General features: G+C 47.4%; 1 protein-coding gene across 3 annotated transcripts in view; it reads left to right on the top strand.

Moving 5' to 3' along the window:
• Nucleotides 1–8745, top strand: part of PLEKHG4 (pleckstrin homology and RhoGEF domain containing G4) — a 90504-nt gene extending 81759 nt beyond the window's left edge. The window contains exons 15-24 of one of the 3 annotated variants that reach the window (XM_058845660.1): nt 51–300; nt 852–941; nt 1272–1496; nt 2395–2565; nt 3003–3219; nt 3806–3922; nt 4009–4275; nt 4849–5045; nt 5591–5666; nt 6877–8745. In XM_058845660.1, coding sequence (XP_058701643.1) covers nt 51–300; nt 852–941; nt 1272–1496; nt 2395–2565; nt 3003–3219; nt 3806–3922; nt 4009–4275; nt 4849–5045; nt 5591–5632 — 1576 coding nt within the window. In that variant the 3' untranslated portion in view covers nt 5633–5666; nt 6877–8745. The remainder of the gene's footprint in view (nt 1–50; nt 301–851; nt 942–1271; nt 1497–2394; nt 2566–3002; nt 3220–3805; nt 3923–4008; nt 4276–4848; nt 5046–5590; nt 5667–6876) is intronic. The other 2 variants (XM_058845662.1, XM_058845661.1) reach the window with 2 other exon arrangements.
• Nucleotides 8746–14256: the final 5511 nt, after the last annotated feature.

The following is a 14256-nucleotide window of genomic DNA, read 5'->3' on the forward strand; positions in this document are numbered from 1 at the left end:
CTGTAGCCCTCCTGCAGCCCGGGTCCCTTCAAGGCTGTTTCCTGTTGCAGCAAACTGCGACACATCATCGATGAGATGGTAACCACGGAGCGGGAATACGTGCGGTCACTTCGCTACATCATCGACAGCTACTTCCCTGAGATGGAGCGCCTCGACCTCCCCCAGGACCTGCGTGGGAAGCGCAGCGTCATTTTTGGAAACCTGGAGAAGCTCTATGACTTCCACAGCCAATACTTCCTTCGAGAGCTTGAGAGCTGCTGCAACCACCCACTGAGGGTCAGCCACTGCTTCCTGCGACATGTAAGGCATCAGCACTTTGCCCCCTGGGTTGGGCTCTTCCAGACATGAGCTTGGTTTCTGTACCTTTTCTGTTGTGCTTTGCTACCAAGAAACACTGCCAGGGAAATTAAATGTCTGCTCCTTAAAGCCCATCTGTTTCTCCAGGGAGATCCCTTACCTGTTTTCTGTCTGTGTTGTCAGTGGGAGTGACTAGAGTGAGCAGAGGGCTACAGATCAACTCTAGGTGAAAAGGGCAGCTGGGCACAAGCACAGGGACACAGGTCTTAAGGTCAGCTGCCCTATGCATTTTGCTGCTACCTGGTGTGAATGATACCAGGTGACTATTGGGGTATGGAAGGGGCTAGGGCTAACAGAACAATGAATCAGAAGGTCACAGCTACTGTGGGAGTAGGAAGACAAGAACATTCCCTAGCTCTTAATGAGCTTGAAAGAAAGTTATGTCAGAGGAGACTCTGGTGCAGCCTGAGAGAGGCAGAGTAACCTACCAGGATCGAGGCTGTCACTGTGTCCTGGGTGCATGGGTCTCACACAAGGATGGATCTCTTCTGCAGAAAGACCAGTTTGGAATGTATGCACTGTACAGCAAGAACAAGCCGAAGTCAGACTCACTGCTGGCCAGCCATGGGAATACCTTCTTCAAGGTAAGTTCCACTGCCTGTGTCAGGATTGCTCACTGTGTTTGGTCACTGATCTGTTTAAGCAAAGCCAACTTACCTGCCTAAGGCAGGCTCAGTGCTGCTGCTGCTTCCCTGACACAACTCCCTGCACAGCTGTATGGAAGGGACAGGGAAGAGGTGCAATGAGGGCTTGGGAAAGGAACCCAGCACACAATAGCATCGGTCCTGTGACCTTTCATTTCCCCAAGAGGACTCATTTTCCCAAGTACCCCAGTGAAGAGGTGTCAGTGCTTGCCTGGGGGCACAGGGTGCTCCTTGTGGAAGCTGCTGCCTTCACTCTGCTACATTTGTTAGTTCAAACAGGTGCAGATGGGGGATAAGATGGACCTGGCCTCCTACCTGCTGAAACCTATCCAGCGGATGAGCAAATACGCCCTGCTCCTGAAGGACCTGATCAAGGAGTGTAGCGAGGCACAAGAGCAGGAGCTGGGCTATCTCCGTGCTGCCGAGGAGATGGTGAAGTTTCAGCTCCGGCATGGAAATGACCTGCTGGCCATGGATGCCATCCGTGACTGTGACGTACGTTCCGATGTCTTCCCCTGCCCGGGGGAACACAGCCACACTTATCCCCTTCTCTAGACTTGGGGTCTTTGGATTGTATGGTGAGCTTCCCCTCAGGTTCCCCCAGTGATCAGATCTGTCTGCATAGCAGGACTGCTGAGGCATGGGACAAGGGAATAGTGGGCCCTGGAGGTCTCCTTAATTTCCTAGGCCAGACAGCCTGGTGCTGCTACTTTAGCTGGGTGAGCTGTTTGTCATAAACACAGTCCCAGGTGTTTACCAGTGATGGGAGGCAGCCTGGCAGTCCTTGCAGATGGCATCCTGCAGGCTGCTTTGGACCTTTCATCTCTTGAGCTGGTGAAAAGAGGGTCAGGCAGATTACAAGAAGGAATTCAAACTGATGCCAGTGCCAGTGGTAGGGAAAAATCAACTAGGTGGGGCTTGGAGAGGCATGCAAAGTGCAGCACTGGAAAGGGAGAAACTGCAGGGCTCAGGGTAGAGTAGGATCAGTCTGGGTCAGGAAGAACTGAGGAGCTGAGCTTCTGACCCAAATGGGCTCCTGGCAGTAGATGGAACTCATTTCCTCCCCAAGAGAAAGCTCTGGCTGCTGCCTGCAGTTGCCACCGCAGAGGTTTGTCACAGATCTGCACAGGGTGACAGAAGAGGGTCATCTGTGGGTTTCACCTAGGAGAAAGGCCCAGCTCTCCTCTGAGCTTGGAGCAAGTAGTTTCAGCCTGATGTGATCCCCAGCAATGCCATGTAGCCTGACTTCTTTGAGAGCCCTATTAAGATGTCAGATAGCCACCACTTCTTCACCACCTGGGCTACACCCATATGGGCCCTGTTCTCCAAGTGCAGGACTAGGGCTGCCTGGATTATACTGGTGGAGTCTTACAAGGATGTATTCTGTGTCCAGGTAAACCTGAAGGAGCAGGGGCAGCTGGTGCGGCAGGACGAGTTCACCATCTGGCTGGGCCGTAGGAAGTGCCAGCGACACGTCTTCCTCTTTGAGGACCTCATCCTCTTCAGCAAGCCCAAGAGGATCGAGGGTGGCTTTGATGTGTATATCTACAAGCGCTCTTTCAAGGTAAGGGCAGCCCTGCAGCTCCATCTTGTGTGGGAAGTGTCCATGGCTGCTTTCCCCATGCACATGCCTCTGAAATGGGAAGTAGGAACACCTTCAGCAGAAGATCTGCTCCCACCACTTCTAAGCCTCCTCCAAACCATGCAGTGAAGCCAGAAGGGAATACTGCAGTCGTTAATGTTTAGGCCCTCTCTGTGCTGAGGGTCATGGAGTACAGGGGAAGGGCACTGTGTACGTGGCAGGGGGGAATGGTGTTAATTCTGGATGAAGCAGTGGGAACTGCCTGAGCTGTCTGTGCTCATCTGTGTCCAGGACATGCCTGCTGCTTCAGGCTCCTTCTTGTTAGGTTTGCCAAACTGGGGATAGCTCTAGCACAAGAGGAGTTGACTCCTTTTGCTCCTGGTGCAGTCTGGTTTATGCTTTGCTTTTCTTCCTCACAGACTGCAGACATTGGTCTGACAGAAAACTCTGGAGACAGCGGCCTGCGCTTTGAGATCTGGTTCCGAAGGCGGAAGTCCAGTGACACCTACATCCTCCAGGCCAGCTCAGCTGAGACTAAGCAGGCCTGGACCAGTGACATTGCCAAGATCCTGTGGCAGCAGGCAGCCCGCAATAAAGGTGTGATTCCTTCCTGGAATTCCTTCTGTGCCGCAAAAGGTGCGGGAGCCCTGTTCAGTTCATGCTGTCCTGAGTAGGTTTGGATCCTGTTACCAGGCAGCTCTGTGCAGCAAGCAGCTGTGTGCCAGCATGCAACCTCAGGAGCATGTGCTGGGCTTGGCTGGGCATGTCCCTTCCCTGCCCCTCATCCCCAGGGAACTTGACTGGTCCAAGCTCTATATGACTGTTCCCCAGGAGAGAAACAGAAGATCCATGCTCAGGGTTCTCTGTCCTGTGAGCACAAACTGTACCCCTGAATGACTTGCTGGTCTTCCTGTGATCTAGGCCACTACTGGAGCTCACTACTGAATCATCTGACCAAGTCCCTCCTGTCCCCCACAGGCTTCCCGCTTGGCAGGACTCTAGTAGGTGGCATGGCACTGAGCTACTTGGCCAGAGTAGGGCATGATTGCTTGTTCCTGGAGACTCCACAGTGCTGGGGAGGGGAGCAAGGGGAGAAGAGAACTAATCTCAGCAGTTCAGAAAGAGCCCAGCCCAGGAGTGCTCTAACCTGTGGCTAAATAATGCCTGTGGGGAGTGGGTTGGGTCAGCCTCACAATGTGGCTGTGGGTCTCTTCCTCTCCAGAAATCCGCATGCAGGAGATGGTCTCCATGGGTGTGGGTAACAAGCCATTCCTGGATATCAAACCCAGTGATGCAGCTATTAATGACCGTGCTATTGATTACATCATGAAAGACAGAGGTAGGTGCTAGCTGTGCCTTCCTTCTTGATCCATGTGGGTGAGGCAGGACTGGTTCTCAGGGGCTTTTTTGTGTGTTTTCTGGCAGGTGCCAGGACCAGAGCCTCAATTGCAGTGTCTTTGTTTGACCATTCCAACCCCTTCAAGAGGACACAGACACAGCTCTCCACCGGCAGCACCGCCACTGCCTACACCCCTTCCTCCTCCTCCTCCCTGCTGGGGCCCCTCAACCTCCACATGTACCTGGACCAGGCTCTGCTGCCAGGAGTCCTGGCTCCCAGACGCCCCTTTGACATTGGCACTTGCATCGAGGAAGATGAGCTGGAGCATGAGACAAGCAGCCAGCCCTCAATGAGTACGTATGGCCCTGCTGCTCTGCAGCACCTGGAATGTGTGGGCTCATCCCTGCACCTTGTTCCGTGCTGTGTGGTCAGACCAGGCTTGCTGGGGTCATGCCAGTCCCTGTCTCCTACCCAGATCAGGGCATGAGGGTCCTGCCCTTCCATGCCAGCTCTGTCTCAGGTTCCGTGAGGGGAATTAGCTCAAATACAGGGGTTATGAGGTACCTGCTCAGCTGCAGCCATACCCATGGCAGGCTTGGTGCTACATACTTGGTGCTGCTGTGGTCTTTTCTTGGGTCCCTGCCCCTCTGGTATGAGGTGCTCTGTCCCTTGCCCTCACCAGCCTGGCCCCGTGACCCTTTGCCTTCCCAATGAAGTGTGAACTTCATTGGTCAGCCCATACCAATCACCAGCATATTTGTAACTCTACTTCCATGTGTTGATTTGTTGTCTGTGGCCCTTAGGCCCAGACAGGAGTGTGGCTGATCTGTGGGCTTGCGTGGAAGTACCTTTGCAGATAAGTACATTATCAGCATGTGTGGCATAGGTTATATGCAGCCCAAAGTGACCTTCCTCTCTTTCCCCAGCCACAGAGAGCTCAGAGTCATTGCACTGCATGTCAGCCACTGGCTCCAGCGGCTCCGACAGTGGCTGTGTCTCCAACGTCCCACAAGAAAGCTTCTGTGAAGACGTGGGCTCGCCCCCCTACATGCCCATAGGCCCTCAACACAGCTCTGCCATGGAGGGCAGACCCAGGTTCACAAACAGCCAGTACATTTCTGCAGTAAGTGCAAGCAGCCAAAACACTGTCTTCACTTTGCCTGCTCCTGCAGCTGCCTCCCCAGTTCAAGCCACCGCCTCTCACAGGGGGACTGAAGATGCTGCTTTTGGGCTTGGGGTGACTGTGGGGAAGTGACATTTCCTCTTGCAGACACTTGCCTCCTCTGGGGCAGGTGAGAGCCCCTCTGGTGCAGGAGCCACCCTTGTGGTGGCCAAGATCCCTGAGGAATGAGCTGGAAAGGACCTGCAGTGCTGGAGGCTGCACAAGAGGGAGAAGCTGCACAAACAGGAGCTCTACTGCTGCCATGGGCTGGGGTACATATATAACCTCCTGGAATGGCTGGAGCTCTGCTGCAGGTGCTGCCAAGCTCCTTTCCTGGGAGGTTTGGGCCTTTTTTGGGGAATGATGAGATGGAGGAGTGGGAGCCTGTTGCTCTGAGATGTCGGTGTGTTCCTGAGAGTTGTCAGCTGCTTCCTTTCCCACTAGATCCTGTCCTGATGCTGTTGTCCTCTAACCCTGTTACTAACACTGGCTTCTCTCTTCTGCAGAAAGCAGGCCAGGTCACCATAAGTCCCTCAAGAATAGTGTGAGCCCCTCGGCCCCGCCTCAGGAAGTGGAGTTGTTGTAAGTAGCCCCTGCAGGGGATTTTCCAGCAGTTCTGAGTGCTGGTCAGGTTTGTCAGTAGCTCTGAGTCAGGGGAACCTCACCCTCAGCTCCTCTGTGAGTTTTCCCCATGCATTCCTGACTGGTGTCTGAGGCTCTGATTCATCTGGTTACAGAGGAGCAGCTCCCATGGAGCCACACTCTGAACAGCTGGTCTGGTGCTTTCTGCCTTGCAGAAGCAAACAGAATCACGTTCAAGTAGTAGAGGCTTGACCACCTCCTAAGTGTTCAGATGAGCTGCTTTCCTCTGAATGCTGCCCACCTGTCTAACCACTAATCTGTTTCTTATGGCTGTTTGCCAAAATTCTACTCTTAGTCCTTCTGAACTGCCTTGGGGAATCAAAGTATTCTCCCCACGGTGGATTTATCCCCCAGTTTCCTTTGAACTTCCAAAGGAAATGCTACTTCACCAGGCAGAGGAACCTGCTAGGTTATGGTCAGGATGTCCTGAGGGAGCTGCCACATGTTGCTCCTGTACTTAGTGATTTTGGGAGGATGTCTTGTCTGCGAGGAAGTCACTGTTGATCCAAGGAGGATGAACCCTGACAGGATTTACAGCCGAGCAGGGCTCCTGCTCATGCCTGGCCGCCCTTGATTTGTCATGTCAGGACCCACTCAAACCAGCCTGCTCCTGGCTCAGCCCTTTCCTCTCTGTCCTTAGGGCTGAGCCTCCCTGGTCACAGGGAGCAGAGGGGTACAAGCATGAGAAAGGCAGGATTAGGGCTTGAATGGTCAAGGCACAGGGTGATGAATGGCTCATAGGTTTGGCCCTGGGGGCTGTGACACCATGCAGGCCCATGACCTGCAGGTGCAGGAGTTCAGAACCAGCTGTACAGAACCAGCCAAGGCTCAGATTAAAGATCCTGAGCCCCTTCTGGAGGATCACAGATGAGACTCTTGAAGTGGCCACAGAAGCAGTAGGGACAGCAGCACATGGCCTTTGGGTGAGTCCTGAGGCACAGAGGCAGATCTCCACATGGGGGAAGAGCTGTGCTTCTCCTGCAAGGCTCTTCCATTAAAACATTCTTTCCCCACCAAAATTTACCTCTGATAAACAGTGGATTTCAAGTGTTTTGTGAAGTCACTGCTGGCCAGGACAGAGGGACCTGTGGGATCGTGCCACGTCACGGGAGTGCAGCTGGTCTAACCATTGCACGGTGCTGTGTTCCAGGTTTGATTGCCATTTCAAATTCAATGAAGATCCCAGGCCTCTGACCAGCAGAAGGAGACAGTCTTCATCCATGAAGATATTTTTTGCCCATTATCAGGCTCTTTCAAACTGCCCAAAACCTGACCTCTGCCTGAGGCGAAGTCCCAGGAAGGCTTCTGTCAACTAAATGTAATAGCTTTGGTGTTGGATGGGACCTTGGGCATTTAAAACTTGTTAGCCCTATATTTATAAGTAATAAGTAACATAGCAGTTTGGAGAAAAAAAAAAAAGTATTATTTTTAAAGCTATGAGTTGTACAGATTTTTATTACAAGTGACTCTGTTACTATTTGTTGTGTAAGCTGCACATTTTATAAAGTTTTTGGAAGGGCATGAAGAGAAATTGAGGTATTTAAAAAAGTAGTATAACTTTCTGTTTCAGGGTTATATTGACCTGAAGCTTAAGATTTAACGTCCTTCCTTATGTTCTAAATATGTCTATCGTAGCAATAATTTATTTCCTTGGCTTAACACTTTCTTTCTAATAAAAGCAATTTCATTGTTACGAATTGTTTCTTCAGATGGTTCTTCCAGTGCCTTGGTGCTGAGCTAATCTCTCTCATAACCATCTGTCAGCACTGCCACTCTGCCTGTGCCACCTCTGCTCTTATCGACTGCCAGCTCCACCTGTAAATGCTCAGTGCACTCACCAGAGAGGGGGGAGATGCCCAGGCAGAGACTCCCCTGATGCCAGTGGGGAGGCTGACACAGAGAGGGGCTTTGGAGCAGCCAGCAGAGGTGTCAGTAGGAGTGAGGAAGAGGGAGCTGACTGCTGGAGCTCAGGAGGCACCAACATTCCTGCCTCTAATTTTAGCCCCCCGTAGCTGCTGTCCCAGTGCAAATCTCTCTCACCCTGCTGGCTCAGGTTCCAGTGGCTGAGTTCAGGCTCCATTGTGCTTTGTCCTGGCTGTGCCCCTGGTTTTGGAGTGACAGGGACTGGCTCCTTCTTCACCTCTGACCCAGCCCCTCTTCTGGTACTTCAGTCCCACTGCTGGGACTTGTTTGAGAAGCTTTGGATGGTGCTGGCATTCGAGACCAACAGGTTTTGAGTGTAATGGGTTGATTATAATGCTGAACCCTAAGTGCATGTTTTTTGAAGTAACACAGCGTAACTGGAGGATAAATGAGCCCTGTGTTCAAGGTGGCTTTTTCATGAGTAACATCTAAGGTCACTGCGTGGCTCTGACACCCTCCCTCTGTTCTTGGACAAAATGAAAATTAGCATTTTTGGAAACAGTAGTTACTTGGCTGCCAAGCTCCTGGTTACTCCTGGTTTATGCAGGGCTGTAAATTTGGCTCCTGCAAATGTGAGAGAAGTGCCACGTTTGGCCTGAGGAAGAAGATGGAGTAGTAATTTATTTAACTGCAGTTTTCTCCCCTTGGCAGACTGGGGTGTTACACCCCACAGCCGCCCTGGAGACAGTGTTCCTTCAAGTTTGGAAATTCCTGTGCTGTATATAAAACACTTGTTTATTTTTAATAAGCTGGATGTTTTTAAGCTTTGTTCTTTTTTTCAGACAGCAAAGAAAATACAGTTTGACACCTTTGTACAAAATTGTGTGGGGAAACAGTTATACAGGGAATATTTTACAAGTTACTATTTTGAGATAATTGCTGGATTAATGCAAGGTTTTTGGTCTGTCAAGACAACAGTAGCTCATGTCACAAGAGGGAGAGAACTTATTAATGCAACAAGAGGAACATGAAACTTCTGGAATTTCTCAGTTTCAAAGGTTTCTACATTGCTGGAAAAACCTTTACTATTGTTTACCTGACACTTTTTTCAGGGTTTGATTGATTTGTCTAATAAAAGTTATTTTCTTTATATGAATCTTACTTGCATAGTGTCATGATTTCAGCATGGGAACCTGGGCTGCAGAAGGTGAAAGGCAGTGCCAAGAGGAGCAGTTATTCCTGGAACATCTAAAATACCCCCTCAGAGTACTGGGGACAGGTTGAAGTAACATTTCTCTGACCAACCCTAACCCTGCGGGTTGTTGGTGTGAGGCTGATGTGTCCCTGTCATTTTAAACACTGAAACAATTTTTTCCCCCCTGTTCCATATCTGGCACCCAAACAATGAGGAAAAAAAAAGTTTGGTTTTATTGGCATAAGTAGAAATCTTTCCATTGCCTTGACTTCCACAGAGTCTGAGCTGCATGTCAGGAATCCCAGATTAGATGATACATTTTTGAGAGGGCGTAACCAAAATAAATGAGCTCCTAAACCAGAGGTATTTCCCTGAAATCTTTGTCAGAATTGAAATTTTCAATACCTTTTTCTACCTATTGCCTTTCTACAAGTTAAAGTGACATTCTCTGTCCCTTCTTTCTTTTTTTCTCCCCCTTTAACTAACCAGGGGTCAATAAGGTCAGATACTGAAAATCCTAGTCTGCTCTGTGACACTCATGACAAACCTCACATGGAAAATTCATCATGGCATTTTCCATAAGGTAGTTTTTCATCCATAGGTAAATTTCCCATCTCCCTAAGGACAGTAGATGAGTTTAGTGGACTGTCAGGAAATCCACCCTTCCCAGGAACACCGTTATCTCTGCTAGTAATGGGCATTGTGCTTGGCCCTACCCAGTTTGTGCTCCAACAATTCCCAGGCACAGCTTGGCCATTCAGGTGTTAGAAGTATAAAATCCTGGAATGAACTGGAAGAAACCTTAAAGATCATCTCATTCAACCCCACAGCCTTGGGCAGGGACACCTTTCACTAGATCAGGTTGCTCCAAGCCCTGTCCAGCCTGGCCTTGGACACTTGCAGGAATGCAGAAATTCTAACTTGGTGGAATGTGGAATATTCAGAGGACACTGGTGTTTTAAGCCATCTCAATTTCTGATGACTGAGAAATTTTACAGACCTAATAGATTGCTGTGCCTGTGAAGGGAGAGTTCCCTTTCCTATGGGCTCCCCGAGTTCTGACCACTGCAGTTTTGGAAAGCATTTTTCAGCCTTAGAGCAGGGACACCAGCAGAGGGGGCAGATGGAGTATTTTTCAGCTGGACTAACCTGACTTTGCTGATCCAGCCCTAAAAAAAACCCCACAAAAATCTGAAGAGAGGTGCAATTTTTCTTTTTGTTAAAGATAGACATTGCACAAATCTGTGATCACAGGCGGGTTTGGGTTGGGAAGGGCTTTAAAAATCAGCTTGTTCCAACCCCCTGCCATGGACAGGGACACCTTACAATAGATCAGGTTGCTCCAAACCTGGCCCAGCCTGGCCCTGAACACTTCCAGGGATGAGGAATGCAAGAATTCTAGTTCTAGAACACATCTAGTGGGATGTGCTCCTGGGCAAACCTCAACAGGTTCATGGTAAATGTGGTCGTACACCCTTTGTTAATGCAGTAATAGACTACTGAGTTTTGCTGCTCTTCCTCTCCCAGCTTTTGGAGAGAGAACAGCTTTAAACACTGCCTAAAAAGAAAGAAAGAAAGAAAGGATTATGTTAAATGCGAAATGTTAATATTTGATGTTAGAAATACCAAGCAACATTTTTGAGACAATTCCATTTAAAAAAAAAGGAAATTGGAAATTTGAAGAAACTCAGAGTTTAGATAAAACTTGGAGAAAATGCAGATATTACTGTTTGAAAATAGATATTACATCCAGCCAGGATGTGCAGACTCACCCTTCACAGGCACAAGACAAAATTATACTGTAATTAAAATAAAAAAATACTTTTAACTGTATAGCAAATTAAATCTTTGTTAGAAATGCCCATTTAATATTTTCATTTATGCAGATACAGAGTAAGGGAAGAGGAAGAACTGTCATTTTCCTGTTGCACATGACAGTAAATTCAGTGCTGTCCCATTAGAATTAATTCATTTTCAGGCCAACTGAACCTCCTCACAGAGCAGTAGAAAAGGCAATACAGCTTTTTTGAGATTGAAACATTTATATTCAGTAAGATAGGGCACTATAAAATCGTCCTCAAACACAACAGCTGCTTTCTTTATCTGTAGCTAATGAAAAACAAAACCATTAAATGAGCTCTTACAGAAAGGTCAGGCATAAAATTTGAAAGTTTCTGTGCTCACCAACCAGGACAGATGAGTTGAATGTGACAATTATTTGTTTGGATACCTTTAACACAAACTCTGTGACGTCCTTCTGCAAACAATATTATCTAAGAATGAAAAAAGTATAGAAAAACAACATAGAAAGTCCCACTTTGTCTGCAAGAAAGGCTTCAGCTGCAAAATTAATACTCATACAATAAATTCATCAGAGCTGAGAAAAGGTAACTTTGAGATCTGTATGTAAAAGTGAAGGTCCCTAAACACAAAACTGTGTTGGTCAATGAATAATTTATGATTATCAGACTTACCCTGTGCAGGAGATTCTTTCCATAACAGAGATTCAGGAAACGGAGTGACTTGACTTTCAGGAATTGAGAAATACCAGTCACTGACATTAAAATTAATTAACTCTTCTTCTGCAGATCCCACAATGCTCTCTGGTTCCTCCACAAAGAAAACACTGAGGGCCAAGAACAAACCTGTAAATTTGAGAATAACCTGATGTCAGGAATGTTTTTAGGCTATTTCTCATACAAATGGGCACAGAAAAGGGAGTCAAAAGCATGTCTGGAAAAGGATGGGGGGTGAAAACCCTCTGTAAATGGGTGCAAGAATTAAAATCTGTAGCTTCCAGAGACAGACTGTAGCTCCAGACTGCACTGATAATCAAAGATGATGTGGGGAGCAAGGCTTTTTCATAGATAATCTCATCAGCTTCTTATTGCTGATACTGTTCAAGGAGGAAAGATGAAGAAATTTAAGAAAAACAACTGGATAGTAAAATCTTGGTATATTGAGGCTCAATCCAATTTTAGGGGCAGTGGATGAAAGACAGCACCACCAAAACACCCTCGTGGCACCATTGCTCCAAGGAAAACACTCCCAGACATTCCTGAGGGAATTCAGGCAGCTCAGGCTGCTCTTTGATGGGCACCAGCACCCAGCCAGCAGCTCCCCCTGCACAAAGGGGTCTCACCCCTGCTCCGCTCCGCTCCGCTCCGCTCCGCTCCGCTCCCATCCCATCCCATCCCATCCCATCCCATCCCATCCCATCCCATCCCATCCCATCCCATCCCATCCCATCCCATCCCATCCAGCCTGGAGGAAGGGGCAGGGCTGCAATTTATTTAAAAGCCAATTAACACAATGCTAACGTGACAGATCTCTTTAATTAGATGCTGTTTGTGTTGGTTCTCTTAGAACAGGAAACAGGTGAGAAGAAAGACCCAAAGAATAAAAAAACCCAAGAAAACCTGGAATATGACAACTAATAAATTAACTAATCAATTTGATCATGTGGGATTTTTTGTTAAAAAATCCTAAAGAGGACTTTAGATAAAGATATAGGAGTGCTCATCAATACTTTATTAATGTTTTATTAATGTACATTAATATTTTATTATGGAAACATTTAAACTATTTTTCAAAATAATATTTTTAAGATTCCTCTGAAGATAAGGTCAGCATCAAAAAAGAGCATCAATAAGAACACAGGCTAACTCTACATGTTAATATCTATATTTTATATTTGTTAATAATTTATACTTTAAATATTAATATCTAAATAAATCTGTGCAATAACAACTGCAATTCTGGGGCTGTGTCACACCTCAGGGATGGGTTTACACATCTTGAACATTCTCTAAGGTTTACCCATTATCATCTCTGTGTGTTACTACTGGAAGTCTCAGCTGATACAAAGATAATTTGTTTAATTTCTTTATTAATAAGCTTTCCAAACAGTGGTTCACAGGCTGGTTTTTGTGTCAGGTTTATGGTTTTGGAGTCACTGGAGTCTCTGACATTCTCTGCTGGTCAACTTGAATGCAAAAAACATTGAGAAGATCTGTTGGATGCTTTTAGGTGGCAGATCTGATCGGGATTATGGAAGAAGGGCAACCAGATGGTGCTTTAGGATAAGAGGAAAGTGTTTTCAGAAAGAAAATGAAAACCTAAAATAAGGATTTTTTTATTATCCCATTGATAAATAAGCAGTGCACGGACAATGGCAGGTCACTGTTGTCCTCTCCAGCCTGTGCAGTGTGAACCCCCTGACAGTTCCAAGCTTTGGTGGCGGACAGGTGCCACGTTTGGACAGTGCCTGTGGCGTTTTTGTGTTTCCATTCCATTCCATTCCATTCCATTCCATTCCATTCCATTCCATTTTGTGTTTCCAGCTCAGTGTCCGACACCCGCGGTGTCCCGGTGCTCAGCTGCCAGCGGCCTCTCCCAGTTCCCGGGAAAACAATTCCCAGGCTCCTTGTTCTGCTCAAAGCTCCGGCTCAGTGGAGCAAGAAATCCTTGCTGGATTTATGAGGGCAGAAGGATGGACCTCAATGGACAGGAGCCTCGCTGGATTTTGTAATTGACCTTGAAATCTTCTGGGTAATAATCCCAAGAAAAGGATGTTGCAAGTCTTCCCAAGACAGGCTAAACCTGTAGCAATAACGTGAGCAGGAGGATGCTGAGCTTTTCCCTCCTCTGCTCCATACTCTCCTGTTCCTGACATGCATAAGGCAGGGATAACACTGCTGCAGGGAAGTGTTTAAATCCAAAGCAAAAATCTGTTCCTAATTAAGTCTTAAAAAAAAAAAAAATCCATAGAAACTTTTCTATTTAGAATTGTTCCTTGACATCACTTGAGCTTCCTGCCAAAACTCCAGATTATCTCAGTGTGTTTCAGATTTTACTGCTTGTTTAGGTTATTTTTTTCACACACCTATGCAGGAATGCTTGGCAAATGTCTTTTTTTTTTCTTTAGAAGTGTGTTTGAAACAAATACTTCAAAGCACTGACATAAGGGTTTGTTTAAACTTACACCATGTTACACTCACAGACATTCATTGCTTCTAAGGGCTCAGCAGCACCACTGGAAAGGCTCTGAGGGACTTACCAGACATGGGGAAAACTGTACAAAAGTGATTCATTTCTTGTAACATTTATGACCCTTCATGATTCTGGGGATTTGGGCGGTGTTTTCTTATGTCTTGTCTCATCCCAAAGGGATTATCTGATTCAGTAGCTGGATGAAAGGCTTTAGGGGAACCATGTAGCAGCTTCCACCCTACAAGAGATGGATCAGGCTGCTGCTTCCAGCCACTGCATCTCCAGGAATCAAACACGCACAGAGTAAAGAAAAATGGAAGGATCCTTCAGAGCCTCATGAGTATTGAGTAAAATGGGGCTGATGAGGTTTATAAGGCTCATGAGAAGTGACAGAGAGCAACCACACACATGGTGCCAGGGCCAGCTGAGCCCCATTGGCATTTTCCAGGAGCTTGGAGTCACAGTACAGCAGGAGTTACT

The sequence above is a fragment of the Poecile atricapillus genome, chromosome 10 (genome assembly GCF_030490865.1).
Source record: "Poecile atricapillus isolate bPoeAtr1 chromosome 10, bPoeAtr1.hap1, whole genome shotgun sequence".
NCBI lineage: Eukaryota > Metazoa > Chordata > Aves > Passeriformes > Paridae > Poecile > Poecile atricapillus.